This window comes from Acanthochromis polyacanthus, chromosome 3, assembly GCF_021347895.1.
Source record: "Acanthochromis polyacanthus isolate Apoly-LR-REF ecotype Palm Island chromosome 3, KAUST_Apoly_ChrSc, whole genome shotgun sequence".
Lineage (NCBI taxonomy): Eukaryota > Metazoa > Chordata > Actinopteri > Pomacentridae > Acanthochromis > Acanthochromis polyacanthus.
Genome location: NC_067115.1, coordinates 45,159,213 through 45,178,472, shown reverse-complemented (window position 1 = coordinate 45,178,472; position 19,260 = coordinate 45,159,213). Strand labels below are relative to the sequence as shown.

At 40.8% G+C, this 19,260-nt stretch overlaps 1 protein-coding gene and 1 long non-coding RNA gene across 3 annotated transcripts; one reads left to right on the top strand and one right to left on the bottom strand.

Annotated features, from left to right (window-relative positions):
* Positions 1-1,533: 1,533 nt before the first annotated feature.
* Positions 1,534-3,984, top strand: LOC127533461 (uncharacterized). The gene is made up of 2 exons (XR_007941199.1): positions 1,534-2,020; positions 2,171-3,984. It is a non-coding gene; the product is annotated as an uncharacterized LOC127533461 (long non-coding RNA).
* Positions 3,985-4,891: 907 nt separating this feature from the next.
* ndufs8a (NADH:ubiquinone oxidoreductase core subunit S8a) lies at positions 4,892-17,200 on the bottom strand. 2 transcript variants are annotated; one of them, XM_022221634.2, is made up of 8 exons: positions 17,083-17,200; positions 16,056-16,111; positions 15,668-15,733; positions 8,600-8,689; positions 7,383-7,491; positions 7,148-7,211; positions 6,785-6,913; positions 4,892-5,375 (listed from the first exon to the last, which is right to left on the bottom strand). In XM_022221634.2, the coding sequence occupies exons 2-8, from the start codon at positions 16,096-16,098 to the stop codon at positions 5,244-5,246; spliced, it is 633 nt and encodes a 210-aa protein (XP_022077326.1). In that variant the 5' UTR covers positions 16,099-16,111; positions 17,083-17,200; the 3' UTR covers positions 4,892-5,243. The 2 variants fall into 2 exon arrangements, with proteins under 2 accessions (XP_022077326.1, XP_022077327.1); XM_022221635.2 differs by lacking the exon at positions 17,083-17,200 and adding an exon at positions 16,924-16,987.
* Positions 17,201-19,260: the final 2,060 nt, after the last annotated feature.

Sequence of the window (19,260 nt, the reverse complement as noted above, 5' to 3'; positions counted from 1 at the left end):
ATATTTTGTTGCACAACCTTTTGAGGCAATCACTGCAATTAAACGATTTCTGTATTTGTCAATGAGCGTTCTGCAGCTGTCAACAGGTATTTTGGCCCACTCCTCATGAGCAAACAGCTCCAGTTGTCTCAGGTTTGATGGGTGTCTTCTCCAAATGGCATGTTTCAGCTCCTTCCACATATGTTCAATGGGATTCAGATCTGGGCTCATAGAAGGCCACTTTAGAATAGTCCAACGCTTTTCTCTCAGCCATTCTTGGGTGTTTTTGGCTGTGTGTTTTGGATCGTTGTCCTGTTGGAAGACCCATGACCTGCGACTGAGACCAAGCTTTCTGACACTAGGCAGCACATTTCTCTCCAGAATGCCTTGATAGTCTTCAGATTTCATCGTACCTTGCACACTTTCAAGACACCCTGTGCCAGATGCAGCAAAGCAGCCCCAAAACATTACTGAGCCTCCTCCATGTTTCACCGTAGGGACAGTGTTCTTTTCTTCGTATGCTTGGTTTTTGAGTCTATGAACATAGAGTTGATGTGCCTTACCAAAAAGCTCCAGTTTGGTCTCATCTGTCCAAAGGACATTCTCCCAGAAGCTTTGTGGCTTGTCAACATGCATTTTTGCAAATTCCAGTCTGGCTTTTTTATGAGTTTTTTTCAGCAGTGGTGTCCTCCTTGGTCGTCTCCCATGAAGTCCACTTTGGCTCAAACAACGACGAATGGTGCGATCTGACACTGATGTACCTTGGCCTTGGAGTTCACCTTTAATTTCTTTGGAGGTTGCTCTGGGCTCTTTGGATACAATTCCAACGATCCGTCTCTTCAATTTGTCATCAATTTTCCTCTTGCGGCCACGTCCAGGGAGGTTGGCTACTGTCCCGTGGGTCTTGAACTTCTGAATAATATGAGCCACTGTTGTCACAGGAACTTCAAGCTGTTTAGAGATGGTCTTATAGCCTTTACCTTTAAGATGTTTGTCTATAATTTTTTTTCAGATGTCCTGGGACAATTCTCTCCTTCGCTTTCTGTTGTCCATGTTCAGTGTGGTACACACCTTTTCACCAAACAGCAGGGTGACTACTTGTCTCCCTTTAAATAGGCAGACTGACTGATTATGAGTTTGGAAACACCTGTGATGTCAATTAAATGACACACCTGAGTTAATCATGTCACTCTGGTCAAATAGTTTTCAATCTTTTATAGAGGTACCATCATTTTTGTCCAGGCCTGTTTCATTAGTTTTGTTTTTTTAAATAATTATGTTAATCAACAATTCAAAAGTAATGGCTGTTTTTGATTATTTAATTTTCAATAAATTTTTATTTATTGTTACTTTTGTGAGTTTCAAGTGATTTCAGTGAGAATTGTGGGTTTTTCCTTCTTTAACTGAGGGGTACCAACAATTTTGTCCACGTGTGTATAGTGTAATCATATATTGTCTCTTCAAATTATTAAAATAATTGACTTTACTGCCATTATCTGCTTCTCTAACATATATTAGTGTGTGTGTGTTTACAGTGTTTGCAAAGTACCTGTCTACAGTCGAGCTTAATATCAGAATATTCTATTACCTGTTATTATTATTATCTATTATTCCCGCTATGAATATTAAAATACGCTGAACCATTTGTCCTGTATCATAGCTACATGTATGACGTTTGCAGCAAAAAAAATCAAAATAAAAAACGCGTGAAAATCAGTTTAATATTCAGAGTTAAGATGGATTAAATGCGCTGTCAAACAGCGCTGAGTGGAGCGGCTGACCGGACCAAGATGGCGGCCGTATTTCTCTCTGCGCAGCACCCCGAGCGGTGTCTACTCTTTATTATGTCTATGACTACCACCACCATGCTTCACTGATGAGGAGGACATGATACTACCACCACCATGCTTCACTGATGAAGAAGAACATGATACGACCACCACCATGCTTCACTGATGAGGAGGACATGATAGTACCACCACCATGCTTCACTGATGAGGAGGACATGATACGACCACCACCATGCTTCACTGATGAGGAGGTCATGATACTACCACCACCATGCTTCACTGAGGACATGATACTACCACCACCATGCTTCACTGATGAGGAGGTAATGATACTACCACCACCATGCTTCACTGATGAGGAGGACATGATACTACCACCACCATGCTTCACTGATGAGGAGGACATGATACGACCACCACCATGCTTCACTGATGAGGAGGTAATGATACTACCACCACCATGCTTCACTGATGAAGAAGAACATGATACGACCACCACCATGCTTCACTGATGAGGAGGACATGATAGTACCACCACCATGCTTCACTGATGAGGAGGACATGATACGACCACCACCATGCTTCACTGATGAGGAGGTCATGATACTACCACCACCATGCTTCACTGAGGACATGATACTACCACCACCATGCTTCACTGATGAGGAGGTAATGATACTACCACCACCATGCTTCACTGATGAGGAGGACATGATACTACCACCACCATGCTTCACTGATGAGGAGGACATGATACGACCACCACCATGCTTCACTGATGAGGAGGACATGATACGACCACCACCATGCTTCACTGATGAGGAGGTAATGATACTACCACCACCATGCTTCACTGATGAAGAAGAACATGATACTACCACCACCATGCTTCACTGATGAGGAGGACATGATACTACCACCACCATGCTTCACTGATGAAGAAGAACATGATACGACCACCACCATGCTTCACTGATGAGGAGGACATGATAGTACCACCACCATGCTTCACTGATGAGGAGGACATGATACGACCACCACCATGCTTCACTGATGAGGAGGTAATGATACTACCACCACCATGCTTCACTGAGGACATGATACTACCACCACCATGCTTCACTGAGGACATGATACTACCACCACCATGCTTTACTGAGGACATGATACTACCACCACCATGCTTCACTGATGAGGAGGTAATGATACTACCACCACCATGCTTTACTGAGGACATGATACTACCACCACCATGCTTCACTGATGAGGAGGACATGATACTACCACCACCATGCTTCACTGATGAGGACATGATATTACCACCACCATGCTTCACTGATGAGGACATGATACGACCACCACCATGCTGGATCAGAATATGTGCTACAGAAATGTTTGATTCGCTGTATAGAGGAAGATTTAATGCCACTATGAGGTGGGGATATCTGTAAAGCTGGTATCTTTGGATCTTGAGCAGTTCCTTTCCTTCTCCATACTCTTCTCTTTCCATCATTCTGGTCCATGTAGATCTTTGTCTCATCCATCCATCGGCTGTTGTTCCAGAACTTCTCAGACTCTTTTAGATGTTCTTTGATAAACTCTAATCTGGTCTTCCTGTTCTTGAGGCTCATCAATGGTTTCCACCTTAAGGTGAACCCTCTGTAGTCACTCTGGTGAAGTCTTCTCTTCATAGTTGATTTTGACCTCCTGGAGAGTCTTCTGGATCTGGCAAACTGTTGTGAAGACTTTTCCTTGACCAAGGAAGGAATCCTCTGTCTTCCACTACATTTTTTTCCTGTAGTCTTCCGGGTCTTTTGTCGTTTGTCTCATGTTTTGTGTTTCCTTTTTGTCTAATTTGTGTTTTTTGTCTTATTTCTGTCATTTTGTGTTTTGCTTTATTTGTCGCTTTTTGTATCGTTTTTGTGGGGGTTTTTTGTCTCGCTTGTGTTGTCTAATTTTTTGCCATTTGCTCATTGTTTTGTCGCTTTGTGACTTTTTATCAAATTTTTAATCTCTTTTGTTTGGTGTCGTTTGTCTCGCTTTTTTCATTTTGTTTCTCATTCTGCAATGTTTTGTCTTATTTTTTGTTTTGTTTTGTCTTTCTAAAATAAAATACTATATGGTTCAGTTCTAGATACCTGTGACTATATGTTGTGTTCCTTTGTAGACACCCTGTGATATGTTTACATTGTCTATTAAAAAAAATGTGACTTCATTTCATTTGTTTCTTTGCATGGACATTTCTTCACTGCAGCTAACATTATTGCTATTTTTCAGTTCTCAGTTTAATAAGTGATTGTTTGGTGTCGAACATGTACAAAAACAGTGAAAATGGTCAAAACTATTTGTGTCACAATTTGTCGTTGCCCTTTTTCAACTCTAGTAGGAACCTGAACGCCACACCAGACCTGGTTCATCGCATTGCATAGATTTTTAGGGCTTTATTTAGTGAGACTTGGTTTCCGACACATGGAAAACACTGTTAAAATGGATTTCTAAAGCACTATAAATAGGCAACAGGACATTTTACCCCTTGTTGTAAAAGTGTTGAACACGAGCCTTAAACCCATATCTAACAGTGTGTTCTTATTAAACACCCTAATGTCAGCATTTGATTGATAAACTACCCATGGCCCTGCTGTAGCACCCACAAACAGCTGCATGTATTCAGAAATTCATTTACTTTTTTTAAAAAAATGGCTAAGTGAGGGAGACATTCCTTAGGTTTGGTGAACTATCTGCCCGGTAACAGTTTGTGGGGTAAACCATTCTCATGCTGTCATCTACTGTCTGAGTGCCACATGTGAATTAGCATGATGTAGCACTACGTCATCACTCCTGTACCAAAACCAGGCCATGTCTTCTTAAAACGCAACCAAAACATGACGTACACTTAGTAGAACTAACATAGGTGCAGCATTGTTGTGCTTTGATTGCGTTGTAATTTAGTAGAGCTGTAGTTGAGAATTTATAAATTCGATTAGGCTAACAATTAATTATATGAACATTTTGCTGGAGTTTATCACATTTCTCACTGTCCTGGGATAGTGAGCCACAATTTAGCTGAATTTGTAGTTTTCCCCAACCCTTTCCCAGGTAGAAATGGAACTTTAACACAGACAGTATTTCTCCCAGAGTTTATTATTTGCATCAGGGTTGAAACAGCATGAAAACCATAAAACTGTGCCTATGACGAGCAACAATCCATGTACATTTGTATGGACGCCACAGTAAATGGAGGACGACACGCTGACGCTAGCATCGATCATTCTGCATTAAATATGGATAGAAACAATGACTAGTCAGAAACACAGTAGAGTTTATTCATTAGATCAGAACGGGATGCAACAGAAGGACTGTGTTGATCCAGGTTTCTTTCAAATAAAGAATTCATATCCTCTCAAAGTATGTACAGAATGGACATTTGTGTGTATCAGAGACCATGTACGCTAACTATACATTTAGTGCAGGCGTCTATCGATAGAGATAATCGGCTTGTATGTTGGCGGCTATCTCTGCTTCCCACTTGTCTCCGTTGTTGAGAAGCTTCTCCTTGTTGTAGAGCAGTTCTTCATGGGTTTCAGTGGAAAACTCAAAGTTAGGACCCTGAGGAATAAAGGAAAATGTCTTCAATACTTAGAATTATGATGCTTAAAATTATGCATTACGTATTTTAAGCATAAAACATTCTGCTTAAAATACTTTATTAGCAATTTGTGATGCTGCTGCTCATGGTTCAGTCTCCATTTTATTTAATTTCTCATGTAAATAAACACAAATCCAGAGACCAAAAATGTCCTCTTCAAGTTATGAGTAAGATGAAACATTAATAAAAAGTCAAATATGACAAACAGCAAAAGTCTGACAAAAACTACAAAAACAAGACAAAATATTACAAAAATGAGACACGAAACGACAAAAACGAGACAAAAAAACTCACAAAACAACGGACAAACACAAAAAAGCACAAATCGACAAAAATGAGACAAAAAATTATGAATAAAGCGAAACACAAAATGACGAAAGTAAGACAAAAAACACAAGTGAGACAAAAAGGAAACACAAAACAACAGAAACATGAGACGAAAGTCAGACAAAAAAGACAAAAAAACAACAAAAAGGATAAAATATTTCGAAAACGAGAAACAAGACAACAAAAAAGGGGCCAAAAATGTGTTTGACAATCAGTGAAGTTGTTCAGTTCAAACAAATTTTGGTTGACAGATGAATCAATGAATAGACATAGACGTGTTTATAATTTAAATGCTATAAATTTTAAAACAGGACATGTAGAAAAAAGTGATTTTGATGATTTAAAGCCTTTAAAAAAGTATCATTTTGATGGTTCTTCTTGTAGGAATATACATTTTTATTTTATATATATATATATATACATATATAATAAACTAAGATTTTAAAATTAAGTTATTATCATTATGTTACAAGACAGTTAAAAGACAGACAAATAAACCAGCGCCGATCGTCTTGGCGGAGTAAACTCTTCACTATAAAGTTTGTTTCATTTCTATTTATCTGCATTTTTTTAACATTTTAAGACTTTTTGTAAACTAAAGCCCTTTCAGTGTCTTCTAAAGTGGTCTATTATGGGATGTTTACACTGTTAGCCGGTAACAGGACTGTTGTAGCTAATGCTAGCTATGGTGCTAACAGCAACATGCTTTGAGGTGATCAGAAAACAACCAGGTTTTTATCCAAGCTGCCATCAGGAAGATTTTTGAAGAAAACTTTCCACCCGACAATCTCAATGTGTCTCGTCTTCCTTCTCTGTTTATCAAACTTTCTTCACGACTGCAAACAGACTTTAGGTTCAGTACCGCCACCTCCTGGGCTGGAGTGTTCATGAGTGTTACTGGTGTGCCACAAATTAGGGAAATGCATTTTTTTTTCTATAATTAACTAATGGAAATGAACGTGTTTCGCCCTAAATGCAACACAACGTCTGAACAGAAGTCAGCTGAATTATGGGTAAAATGATTAAGCGTGAAAAACCCCACCTCAACGATGGCGTCCACCGGACAGGCCTCCTGACAGAAACCGCAGTAGATGCATTTGGTCATGTCGATGTCGTAGCGGGTCGTCCTCCTGCTGCCGTCAGCACGAGTCTCTGCCTCGATGGTGATGGCCTGAAGAACACACAACAAGGAGCTACTGAAGGTCTTCAAACTGATGAGACATGGTTCCATATTTTTAACTGACTTAATGTTTACATTGTGGTCCACATTCCATGCACTGTGAGCGGCTCAGGACAGCTACTAATGATGAAAACAATCTCACAGCCACCGTGCTTTTGTCTGGTTTTTATTAGAAACAGACATCTGACTGACAGTGTCTTTAAATTCAGCTGTCTGCATCTGTACCTGGGCAGGGCAGATCGCTTCACACAGCTTACAGGCGATGCAGCGCTCCTCTCCTGAAGGGTATCTGTTGGAACATCATTACAGAGGTTTTGTTAGTGCCGTTACTGATGTCTGACCATGTTCCTCCTGGCAGAGCTTATTTTTTAATGTGCACAAATAAACCTCGATCTGCTTCATCTGTTGACATGACAGCTCACCTTAGTATGACTAAGACGTGAGAAGACGTGGTTGTTACCTGCGCAGGGCGTGTTCTCCTCTGAAGCGAGGCGACAGCGGTCCCTTCTCAAACGGGTAGTTGATGGTGGCCGGCTCTCTGAACAGGTAGCTCATCGTCATGCCCAGACCTGACAACACAACACAGACATGCACCTTTTACTTCAAAGAACACTTTTTCAAACAGACAAATCCAACACTGCTTTGTTCAGTGGCATTACTAAAACACACTACGAGTGAAAAGTTTCTAAACGCCCCAATTTTCCAGGTTTTTATTGAAGTTCAAGTCGTTCAAGTCCAAAGAATAGCTGGAAATGGTCTTGATGAAGCCTTGAAAGTTCCTACAGGTGTCCAATCTTTTCTAGATTCCTTCCAACCTCCTCTGTCTGCTTAAAGTACTGATGGAACCCACCGTGGAACCCTCCAGAACATTATTAGAACAGGAAGTACTGCAGAAAGTAGAGTGTTGCTGTAAAAATGGAGATGAAAAGGCAAGAGAGACAGACCATCAGAACACTATAAATGGAGGTCTTTATACAGTGAGGAAGAAAGTCCAGGAATAGTCCTAGTTGGTTAGTTGATTTTGCACCTTCTAGTGTCATTTTCGGATATTTTGAGGTAGTTTTTGAATCCTTTAGTGCCATTTCTTGATGTTTTAGTGTCGTATTTGGATCTGCTTGGGTAGTTTTTGGATTTTTTAGTGTCATTTTCGGATCTTGCAATGTCATTTTTGGATAGCCGGGGGTACTTTTTGGATCTTTTGGGGCAATCTTTGGATCTTGACATTGACACTTTTGAATCTTTTAGTCTCATTTTTGGATCTTTTAGAGTAATTTTTGGATCTCTTTGTGTTGTTTGTGCATCTTCTAGTGTGGGACTTCAACTGTCAAACATGGAGGAGGAAGTGTGATGGTCTGGGGCTGTTCTGCTGGATCCAAGGTCGGTTGTTGTACAGAATGAGAGGAACCCTGAACCTAAACGTCTGCCACAGCATTCTGCAGCTCCATGCAGAACCCGCTGGTATGTTCTAGTTGGTCAGGGGTTCATCCCACAGCAGATAAAGACCCAGAACATCAGTCCAAGCTCTGTAGAACCACCTCAGGAACAAAGAACCAGATGGTTTAGAACATGGAGTCTCCAGACTTTAACCCCATGGAGCTGGTTTGGATGAACTGGACAGAAGAGTGGAAGCAAAGAACCTAAAGAAGCACACATTGGATGAAGTGTTAACGAGCTGACCTCTGAAGAGCTCCGTCCACAGCAGCGTCTGTGCAGCTCGGTCTGTGATGGACTTCATGTCTGTAGGGATCTCCTGGGCGTTCACATATTCTGAAAACAAACACAGAGAGAAAGATGATTGTTTTTACTTGTGACGTGTGAACACGTATGAGTGGACGTCACATTAGAGGCTCCACAACACTCTACATCAATGTTCAGCTTTAATGTGACGACACACTCATCACATGAGAAGGACGGGAAAGATTTCTATGTTAACATGGTTAACGTGTGCGCAATCACAACAGACATCAATTCTTCCAGTTCTCTTCTGCTGTTGCATCCCGCTAATTACTGCCGTCTTGCTACCTTTGTCTGTTGCTTTTGAAACAGTGGCTTTGGTCCCAGAGGATAAGAATATTAGGACAAATACAGGCAAACAATCAAACACAAAAAATACACAAAGGCTAGCAACACAACTTCTAAGAACATCACACTACCTGATAAGCAGTTTATCAGTGATGGCTACTATACAGGGGTATTAAGAGGGCAATAAACTTTAGACTATGGCTGGTCCAGATACCAGTTTCTGGGCTCCGGATATTCAGCCCCGATTAATGACGAATATCTGAATAGTCGGTTCGAAAATTGTGACTTTCCCAGATGGATTTACAATTTGGATGTTGATGTAAATGCTAATAACAAGTTGGGAAACTGGGATCTACAGTAATTCCAAAATTACTTCATTTTTCCATTTCAGCACTTCTCTAAGGCTGACCCGAATAGCAGTTTCTGGGCTTCGGATATTTGTCCCCGATCAACGACAAATACCTGAATATTCGGATCGTAACGTCCGGCCGGTGGCGGACAGACGGACGAACGAAGGGACGAGGTGAGTACCGATTGTGCGACATCATCTGATGCAGGTTGCATGGGGAGTCTGAATATTCGGATCTGAAAATAAACACCACCGTAAAGACTAAATATTCGGCTCCAGCCCCAGTGGTCTCTCTTTCCTCCCCTTGAATGGACGCTCGGTTGGTACAGAACACCCTCAGCTGTCAGTGATGCTCGGCTCTCCTTAATGCAGCTTTTATCAGCTTCCACTTTAATGAAATCGATCTTTTTGCTGATCTAGACTGAAATGGGCTCCAACCAGTCATTTTAAATCTTACTGTGACTCACTAAATCCTTTTCAGATTGTTGAAAGTCCCATGATGTCAAACTTTGAAGGATGGGTTCAGGTTGACTCGGGGATTCTTCCCCTGAAAACCGTCAGGACACTGAGCTTCATGTTCCGAGAGCCGGGTCGATTAGTGAGTGTGAACTTGAGCCGTCCAGGTGCTTCTGTCTTGGCGAGAAATATTAATGACCGCTATGTGCTGTCCCAAAATGTCAAAGTACACGTTATTATGAAGCAGCTCTTGAATTATTATAGAGAGCGAGTGTTTTTTCATGGCCTTACTTGACTGACAGAAAATGTCCCTGTTGCTGGTGTTGAAAATGCAGTGATTTATTTAAGGATGTTCTGTTCATCAAGCATGCTCCCCACAGAAAACACCTGCTTAATGGAGTGAAGAGAAGCAGAGACTTTGGTAAAAGCTAGGGCAGAGGATTGTGAAATTATGTCCACAACTGGTGCAAACGATCATGACCGCCGCTGTTCTCATGTTTTTGAAGTATCTGACCAATAAACTCACACGTATTTGCCTTCCACGTGAGTTTACCAGGGTTTCCTCTACATGGAATTGATTGTGGCGCACCGCCACGGCAAAATAAAAGCCGCCACACCTTCAGAATAATGTTTTTTTTAACCTTGTTTTTATGTTGTTTTATGTTTATATTAATGACGATTATTGTATTAAACGTGATTTCGGCACAAAACGGGGTGTTTTTCGTGAAATGTGAGGCTACACTGCAAATACCCTACCCTTATTTTGAAAAACCAACACCGGAACACCGGAGTCACTGCCTGGCACCTGCCTGCAGTGTTACCAACTTCGCAACTTTCTCGCTAAATCTAGCGACTTTCCAAAACGTCCTCGCGACTTTTTTTGTCAAAAGCGACTAACCACAAATCTAGCGACTTTTCTGCCGTTTTGGAGGCTCTGACAGGAAAACTGGGATCATTCTGCAGTTACTGTCCTCAACAAGCAGCAGGTGCTGCTGTGGGCTTCTCCCCCTCCCAGAGCACAGGCTGTCAGTCCAGTAACCCCACAGCAGACCCAGTGAGGGGAGGGGGAGACCCACATCACTCCACGGCCAGACAGCAGATGAATCGTGCACGCACAAAGTCACTACAGATCCCATCCAGACTTACGGAGCGGGATATAAATGAAAATGTTTCTTCACTGTCATGCTAAAATAAACCACAGCATTTAGCCTCTAGTGAAAAACATATTTTGGGTGTTTTATACTCACTTTTTGGTCTCTTCCACAACATTATTCCTCTCTCCTACAACATTGATTACAATTACATGCAAACTGGGAAATATGCAAATTAGGCGATGACGTCATTTAGCGACTTTTAGGACAGCCAACAGCGACTTTCCTTACTGAGGAGTTGGCAACAGTGCCTGCCTGTCTAACTGCTGTGCGCGAAATGCGAAGAGAGTAGAGACAACAGTCCGACGTGGAGGGAGAGAAAAGGGAGAAAGAAAGGTACCTAAACTAGGTTGTATTTGATACAGTTTTTTTCAAACCAGTGAAAACGAAATATAGATGGATTAGGCTACAGAAAAAAACCTGAGTCATGATAAATGTGTTATTCATTGTTTAATACAGGATACACATTATCATTATCTCAGAGATTCTTATTTTCATTTTATTTTTGTACCATTGACACTTGTTAAAGACAGATTAATCTATAAAGCATGTCGAGTCTTTGGTTATACAGTAGAGAGATAATATTTTGTTGTAGATTATTTTTTAACTGTAAAATTAAATTTTCTGTTGATAGAGGAAACCCGTTACGTTTCAGATAGACGTTTTGAACAGCACGACATAACGTTAGCGTAGGTCATGCCCAGGTAATTTTCTGCCGTGACTCTTTTCTGGTCACATTTTCAGATGAGTATATTAAACTATTTTCTCAAGAAGAGAAAGGTTCCAGAGGAAGAGACTCAGGTAACCTTACAAGCTCAATGTTCTTCAGACTTCTGTCGTGATGTAATTCCCTCAAGTCAATAGAAATGATAATGAGGAAACAGAAGGGCACAGTTGTACATAGTTTTGCTACAGCCTTTTACTTTTTGCCTCTTTGTTTGCTGTTGTTGCCGCAGCACTAGGATAAAGCAAAGGCACAAGCTCTGTGGCACTGGCACATTGATGCCTCTTCTAGATGCTGCTTTAATTTGTCGTTGTGTTTGTTGTTACTGCAAGATAGTCTTTACAGTTATTATTTTCAATTAATGTACTGGAAACCTGATAATAAATAATGTATTTAGAAAAACATTCAGTTTGAAATAGTCATAATTTCACATTTCAAAATTTGTCGTCATCGTCACCCCCCCGTCTTCCACTCGGGCAGACCTCCCCCACAGTTTAAAAAAATCCTGGAGGAAACCCTGTTTGCTGTTGTTAAAGTCACAGCTGTTTGCATTTCACCAGGTGCTAATGCTAGCATACACCTAGGTTATTTGTACAGCGTCATAACCTCTCATGAGAGCACGTCTGGAATCAGCTCATATCATAGAACCTGGTACCTTTAAAGACAGTCCTCAAATGTGAGCAACACATGGGTCATTCCACGAGAGGGAAACACACTTTATTAAGCTAATTGTAACAACATGAAAGGATTCGAATCAACACCACATCCAGACTCAGACCTGTCACATCTCTTGTCACTGTCAACAGAGCAGTAAATCCTACTGGCCCTGATGGTGTGACAGGACCTTTCTGTGGTCTTTACTAAAACCTTCAACCTGTTCTTGTCCACATCCACCATCCCACCCTGCCTGGAGTCTTCAACAGTTATCCTCCTGCCAATAAAAATCTGTTATCGGTGGGCAGAATGACTGCCCTCATGCTGGTCATTATGAAAAGTGTTGAGAGGCTGGTACGATAATAAAGCCTCGACCCACACCAGCTTGAATACAGATCCAACAGATAATACCAGTGGAGTGATGTGAGGATGCTTTTCATCGGCTTTAGCTCTTCCTTCAGCACCGTTATCTCCAGCTCACTGGTATCCAAACTGAGTGTCTTCAGACTATCAGATCCTGCCCTCTGGTGGATCACAGACTGTATAACCAACTGCCCCAGATGTTTAGAGTAGGTAACCACCTCTCCTCCACCATCACACTCTGCACTGGCTCCATCCTCTACTCACCGTACACCCATGACGGTACCTCATCCATACCTCCAACACCATCAATAATGGAGCTTTTCCACCAGCACCGAGTCCACTCTACTGATGTGAGGTTTCCCATCAGGACGTAGTTCCTGGTACCAGCTACTGTTTTAGTTCCTACTGGGCCGGGGTTCCCAGAGAGCTGATTGGAGCCGATAATGTGACGTCTACAGAGTGCAGGCCTCTGATTGGACAGGGAGTGATGACACACCAGAGCGACTCCTTCACCAAAACCGGTGAGTGTTTTGCGACTTCAAGAAACTTTCATATTATTTATCCCATTGGTGGCAAGCTCACTTTAAACAAACAAGTATATTTTAAAAAGAGCGTTGTTGTCTCCTGTTTGCAACAGTAAGCTAGCTAGTTAGCCATCAACGCTAACTCCGTGACCGGGCCATCATGCTATGACAACTCGATGAGGTGAACGAACGAGGGGACGACCCACGATGAGGTGATACTCAGTGGAATGGAAAATGACCTAAACCGAGTTGCGTAGGTGCTGGGAGAAAAGCGCCTTTAGTGTCCCGAAGACACGACTGTGGTTGGACTTATTTCAGAAGGAGATAAATCCACCTACACGGACGACATCCAAAGATTGATGGTGTAGTGTTCAAAGAGCCATCTGGTCCTGAGCTCCACAGAACCAAAAGAACTTATCATAGACTTTCAAAGAATCTGAAGAGAACCTAATCCGCTACTCATCAACAGGGATTGTTTGGAAAGAGTCCCCGTCGTCACATTAATGAACATCTCTCCTGGACCACCAGCAGTAAAGAAGGAACAGCAGCGACTCCACTTCCTGAGAATCCTCAGAAGAAACAACCCTCAGGAAAAGCTTTACTGCTGCTCTTACCAGAACATGCTGGTGTAATCCAAAGGCCCTCCAAAGGATCATCATCACCACCCAGAGGATCATCGGCTCTGCACTACCTTCTATGGAGGACATATGGAGCTCTTTCTACTTTAGTAGAGCAGTAAACATTCTTAAGAGCCAAATCCCATCCTTGACAACATCTGTCTGACCACTTCAGGTACATCAAATCACTTCAACTGCCTGGACTGAGAAACAGCTTCTACTCCAGAATCAGAGAACTGAAATCTGCCAAACACTCACTTCAACTGCCTGGACCTGAGAACCTGCTATCCATCTATGCACTTTAAATTATATATTATCTACTGAGAGATTGACTAAAATAGATTCCATTCTATCTAGGGCTGCAACTAACGATTATTTTAATAATCGATTAATCGGCCGATTATTTTTTCGATTAACCGATGAATTGGATAAAAAAAACATTTTTAATTTCCGCCTCTTTATTCAGAAATAGAAGATTTGGAATGACAGAACAAATAAGATCATTATAGGGAAGCCTTCATCTTCAACCGTCAGAGGCCTCACTTCAGTGACGTTCATGGTGAGGATGCTCTCAGTCAGACAGCTGCTTGCTGTGGTGGACATGATGTCTTTCTCATCATAAAGCCTATCAATGTAGTTCATCCTGCCTCACTCCAACACAGACCAGTGTCTTCACTCAGATATTGTCAGAAAATTAAAACTTAAGGCTTAATCTTCAAAGTATTACCACTATAGTGTGCCAGTTATGTTCATTTGTAATGCATATTCAAACCATGCTTTAGCTGATGAAAGTGAAATAAAACCTATCGCTCACAGTCACATGCCCCATCTCTGTCATTAATCAGTTTAATAAGCAAACCCTAGGATCAGACAAGCTACCAGAGAGACTGATGTTTCCTCACTTTAAAACGGAACAAATGTAGGATAATGCAGTGACTTAAGGAGCGTGTCCACTAGATGCGACACATCGCATGTGGCCGGTTGGTGCGTTTCCAGCTGCGATCCGGTGTGTTTACCTGCAGCTCATTTTTATAAAGTAGACTCTTCTGCTGTCCTTAAACATCTAAACTAGCCGTCGGTGAACTAAAACCAGGACAGGTTCAGCTGCTGCACAGATTATTTCTCGCCTCAAATGCTTTCAAAATACTTTTCCCTGAAGTGTTTTCAAAATAATAGAGAAAGTTTGCGGCCCAGTCACTGTGTTTATCAGACTCTTCTACTGGACTGTCAAGCTGAAAGCGCGGTCACGTGACCACGTAGAGGCCCGCTCACATCAGTGCGATTTTCAGATGCGTGCATTCGCATGTAGTGGACACGCAGCATGTCTTTGTTTTGTGAAGCGTGAAAAGCTCTCATACTTTTGAGGCCTTCAGTCAAACTGTTTTCTCCGTGCTGGTCATGTTTCATTTGTTGAATTTACTTCCCTTTGAAAATACCTCCTCTGCTCTGCCTCCACCTCGCTCTGTTCAACTCGCTCTGCAGGTGAAGTAGACGGCTCCACGACCGCGACATGACGAGTGAATCGCGCGACAAAACGAATCGATAATGCAATTCGTTGCCAATGCTTTTAATAATCGATTATAATCGATTATAATCGATTTTATCGATTCGTTGTTGCAGCCCTAATTCTATCCTTTTCTGTTTTATTCTATTCTGACTGTGCACAGACAGGAAGGCCTACAGAGAGCAAGAAATAAAAGTCCTGATTATCGTCGACATTGCAGCAAACTTCTAAATATATCAAAGTATGGCAAATACTGATCTTATGCCATCTGCCTCTTTCAAAGAGTATCGAATAGCTGACTGATAATCACGGTTTCATGGACTGACAGTATGGCTAACGCATTTCCTCCTAAAGAAGGAGCTCTGCCGTGGTGGTACTTACTGAATCCATCCCTTTGTGGAGACACACTGAAGGTCCTCACTAGAGTCTGGCTGCCCACAAAAGTGCCTGATGGTTAAAAAAAAGAATTACAAGTAAATTTCAAATTAAATTAATTGGAGAGTACATCAAAATACAATGCAGTTACCTTAACAAGTTGTTATAACAAACAGGAGCAGCTTTGTGATAATTCTGATGATAATAACAACATAATAAGAAGCTTACATGTAAGTTCATCTAAGGTCTATGATGGCACAGCAACTAGAAAGACTGACAAGAAATCTAACTTCGTTTTTGTGGTTTATATCAAATCCTGAACTGTAAATACTAAAAGTCTGACTGACTACCTGCTTGTATTTGCTCTACTGTTCCTCTGGATGAGAAATCTTACCTGGCCTTGACACAGAGTACAGTAAACGCAGCGTTGCAGCCATCACACCTTTAAATCTGAAAGCACAAAACCAATGGACCAAAGTTGAAACAAAAGATTGGAGGGGGAAAAAACCTATCAAGTCTGACAAATACTCAACTCTGACAGGCTCTGAAACATAAAACAATCGTTCCTAATTCATTCATTCAAATAAAACGCATAACTGATGACAAAGCATCAAAATTTACGTCCTGTTTTCTGAGGACTTGTCTTCATTGTTTTTACAAAGTGATGAAAATTTCCTGGTTTTCTTTGGGCCACTAAAATGAACTAAAACTAACTAAAAAATATTTTTTGTTGGGCTTTTTTAAGTTTGTGAACGCTCTTTTTGTTAAAGTTGGATTGCTAATATAGCAGATGGATTTTTTTTAGTTGCTTTTTTTCTAATACAGAAGATTTCTACCATTATTTCATGTGTCATTTTTGAAACTTGTCAGAATAAAACATGTTGAGCAGCCTCTGAGAAGCCTGTCTGAGTTTGTATCTTTGGTTGTAGATAGTATTTGGTGATATAACAATGTTATATACGGAGGAGGTACACTTTAAATGTATTGAAATTATAAGGCATCTTTGAGTAAACTTTCAGCATCATATGAGTATCTCAGTGCATTCCGTGTCCCGGATTTCGGGAACCAAAACGGTAAACATACTGGTGTTATAACAGTAGTACTAAACTGTTCAGGTTGCCAGCAAGAGTTCGCAAAGCACTTGTAAACACTTGGACTTCACACTAAATCATAATTGTTGAATGGACAGTAAATACTACTGAACGTTGTGTTTACTTGATGACAGGTAAAGGTTTGCTGCTAAGCTAGCACTGATCAGTTACCGGCAGACTGTCAAGGACTTTCGCACAAAGGTCGCTTGAGGTGAATGAAATCCAACGGAGACTTTAAAAAAATATGCACCGATCCAAAAACAATCCTTCAATGTGATGCAAATATATTTTCCAGGAAATTCTTTAGCCTTTAAATGATCTTGAACTTACCGAAATGTTGCTATTTGGCCTTATTTAAACGAACAGCTAGCGGACCCAGCGTGCACAGGAAGTTAGACAACGTAACGACGTCACGCCGCTCCTCTGCTTCCTCTGGTTGTTGGGGGCCTTACTGCCACCAGCCGGTATGGAGTCTGCATTACACGCTGTTAGCAACTGGGTCAATATTTAATAGCAGGACTTTTTGTATCATTGTTGACATTTCTGCTGTTTTCAGGCCTCAAATTAACATGGCCGTCTATATATATATATATATATATATATATATATATATATATATATATATATATATATAAAACCAAACACCCCAAGGCACTTTTATGTATGTATATATGTATATATATATATATATATATATATATATATATATATATATATATATATATATATATATATATATATATATATAAAACCAAACACCCCAAGGCACTTTTATAGAAAGATTATTCTAAAATATTATATATACAATTGAGTAAAACTGAAATGTAAACTTATTTCTAAAGATATGTAGTAAACCTGTTGACTACTTTACATTAAATAAGTCGGAAAGCCTTGGAGTCATCCAGTCTTTTCTTCAGGAGGAAATGACATCATGTGGAGCAGGTCATGTGATCTGGAATTAACACATTTCCTGGAGAGGAGTTTTTGGAATGGGGAACTTAGTGGAAAAGGATTTAATTTGTTATTTTCCATATAAAATGTGATATATTGCCTAAAAAATAAATATCTGTCATGATTATCTCAGCTTAATAAAAAGAACACAATCCAAACTGTTTCTGAATCAGCTCATTTTATTATTGTTTAGCTCATTAGAAGGTGGTTGGTCTTAAATTCAGACGGTTATTTAGTTGGCATTGTAGTGATATCCAGTCATTTTTCATTAATAAGTGATTGTTTCTGTAATAAATAATTAAGGGATATGTCAAGACATGATCATAATGAACATAAAAAACATGATTTTGTATTTTTTATTATTTTTTTTCACTTTTAATGAAAATGTATGTAGATATATCCCCTGGACTTCAAAAGTCCCTCAATTATAGATTGACACTGTCACACTCCTGTGGTGCCAGCCCCTCTGATCTGGCTAATTGAGCTCAGCTGAGGAGAAGCTCAGCTGAGGAGGCACAGCTGAACCCTATGTACAATCACTGCAGCATTTAAGCTGGCCTCTCTGCACAGCACTCTGCTGGTCCATTGCTCCATATTCCACCATCCATGCCACGACGCACTCGGCTGCCCCCTGCACTCCGGTCACCACCTCTTACACAAGCTTCCCGTTGGACTTTATTACCTGTTTCCCTGCCCTCGCCACATCTCTCCTTCTGCTCCCTCCATTCTGCCCGCTTCTGCCTTCCTCCCATGGACCTGTGAGTTATCTTCCCCGTTATTTAGTTCAGTTTTTGGTTTAGTTCCTTCTCGGCCTACTGGTCCGCCCTTTGTTAGTTAGTTTAGTTTTTCCTCTCCGTTGTTTCCCTCAGACCTCCCTCACTCAGTGTTTCTGTTCATTTAATATTCTGGTTTCTTTTAATTAAATCATATTTAATTTCACCCTCCTGTCTGCGCCTGCTGCTTGGGTTCACACTCCCATTGCATGACAGACCCGGATCATTTGAGTCATTTTGGATCATTTTTGTGTCTTTGGGATAATTTTTGAGTCATTTAGGACAAATTTCATGTCACTCTGGACTAATTTTCTGTAATTATGGATCCTATTCAAGTCATTCCAACAATTTTCAAGCAATTTTCAACAGATTTGATTTCAGCTTGGGCTTTTTCTCGTCATTTTGGTCAATTTTTGTGCTTTTGTGATCATTTCCGAATCATTTAAGATAAATTGAGGGCAGTATCCTCTCACTTTTGCTCTTGATCCTCAATACCAATGCCTGCAGGTCAACCCACCCAGACTATCATCTGGCTGAATCACACCCATCACACCACCACTGGTCAGTACTCCATGAGTTTGTGGAGTTGTGTGATAAATCATCCCTGAAGCAAAATGTGGAACAAAACAAAGAGTGGGTGATGACCACCAACAAGCAGAGGAAGTAGCAGCTGTCCATGGGATGTTGGTAGAGACGTGGATGAATACAAATATCTGGGCAAAAAGTTTTGATAAAAACTGTAAGTTTGCTTTCAACACTGAAGAGATCCTCAGTCATCCTCCAA

Coding starts and splice junctions, on each gene's coding strand:
- ndufs8a (XM_022221634.2), bottom strand. CDS start 16,098: ATGGCTGCAACGCTGCGTTTACTGTACTCTGTGTCAAGGCCAG. Junction 15,734..16,055: donor GTACTCTGTGTCAAGGCCAG/GTAAGATTTCTC, acceptor TTTAACCATCAG/GCACTTTTGTGGGCAGCCAG. Junction 7,212..7,382: donor GGAGAACACGCCCTGCGCAG/GTAACAACCACG, acceptor ATGTTCCAACAG/ATACCCTTCAGGAGAGGAGC.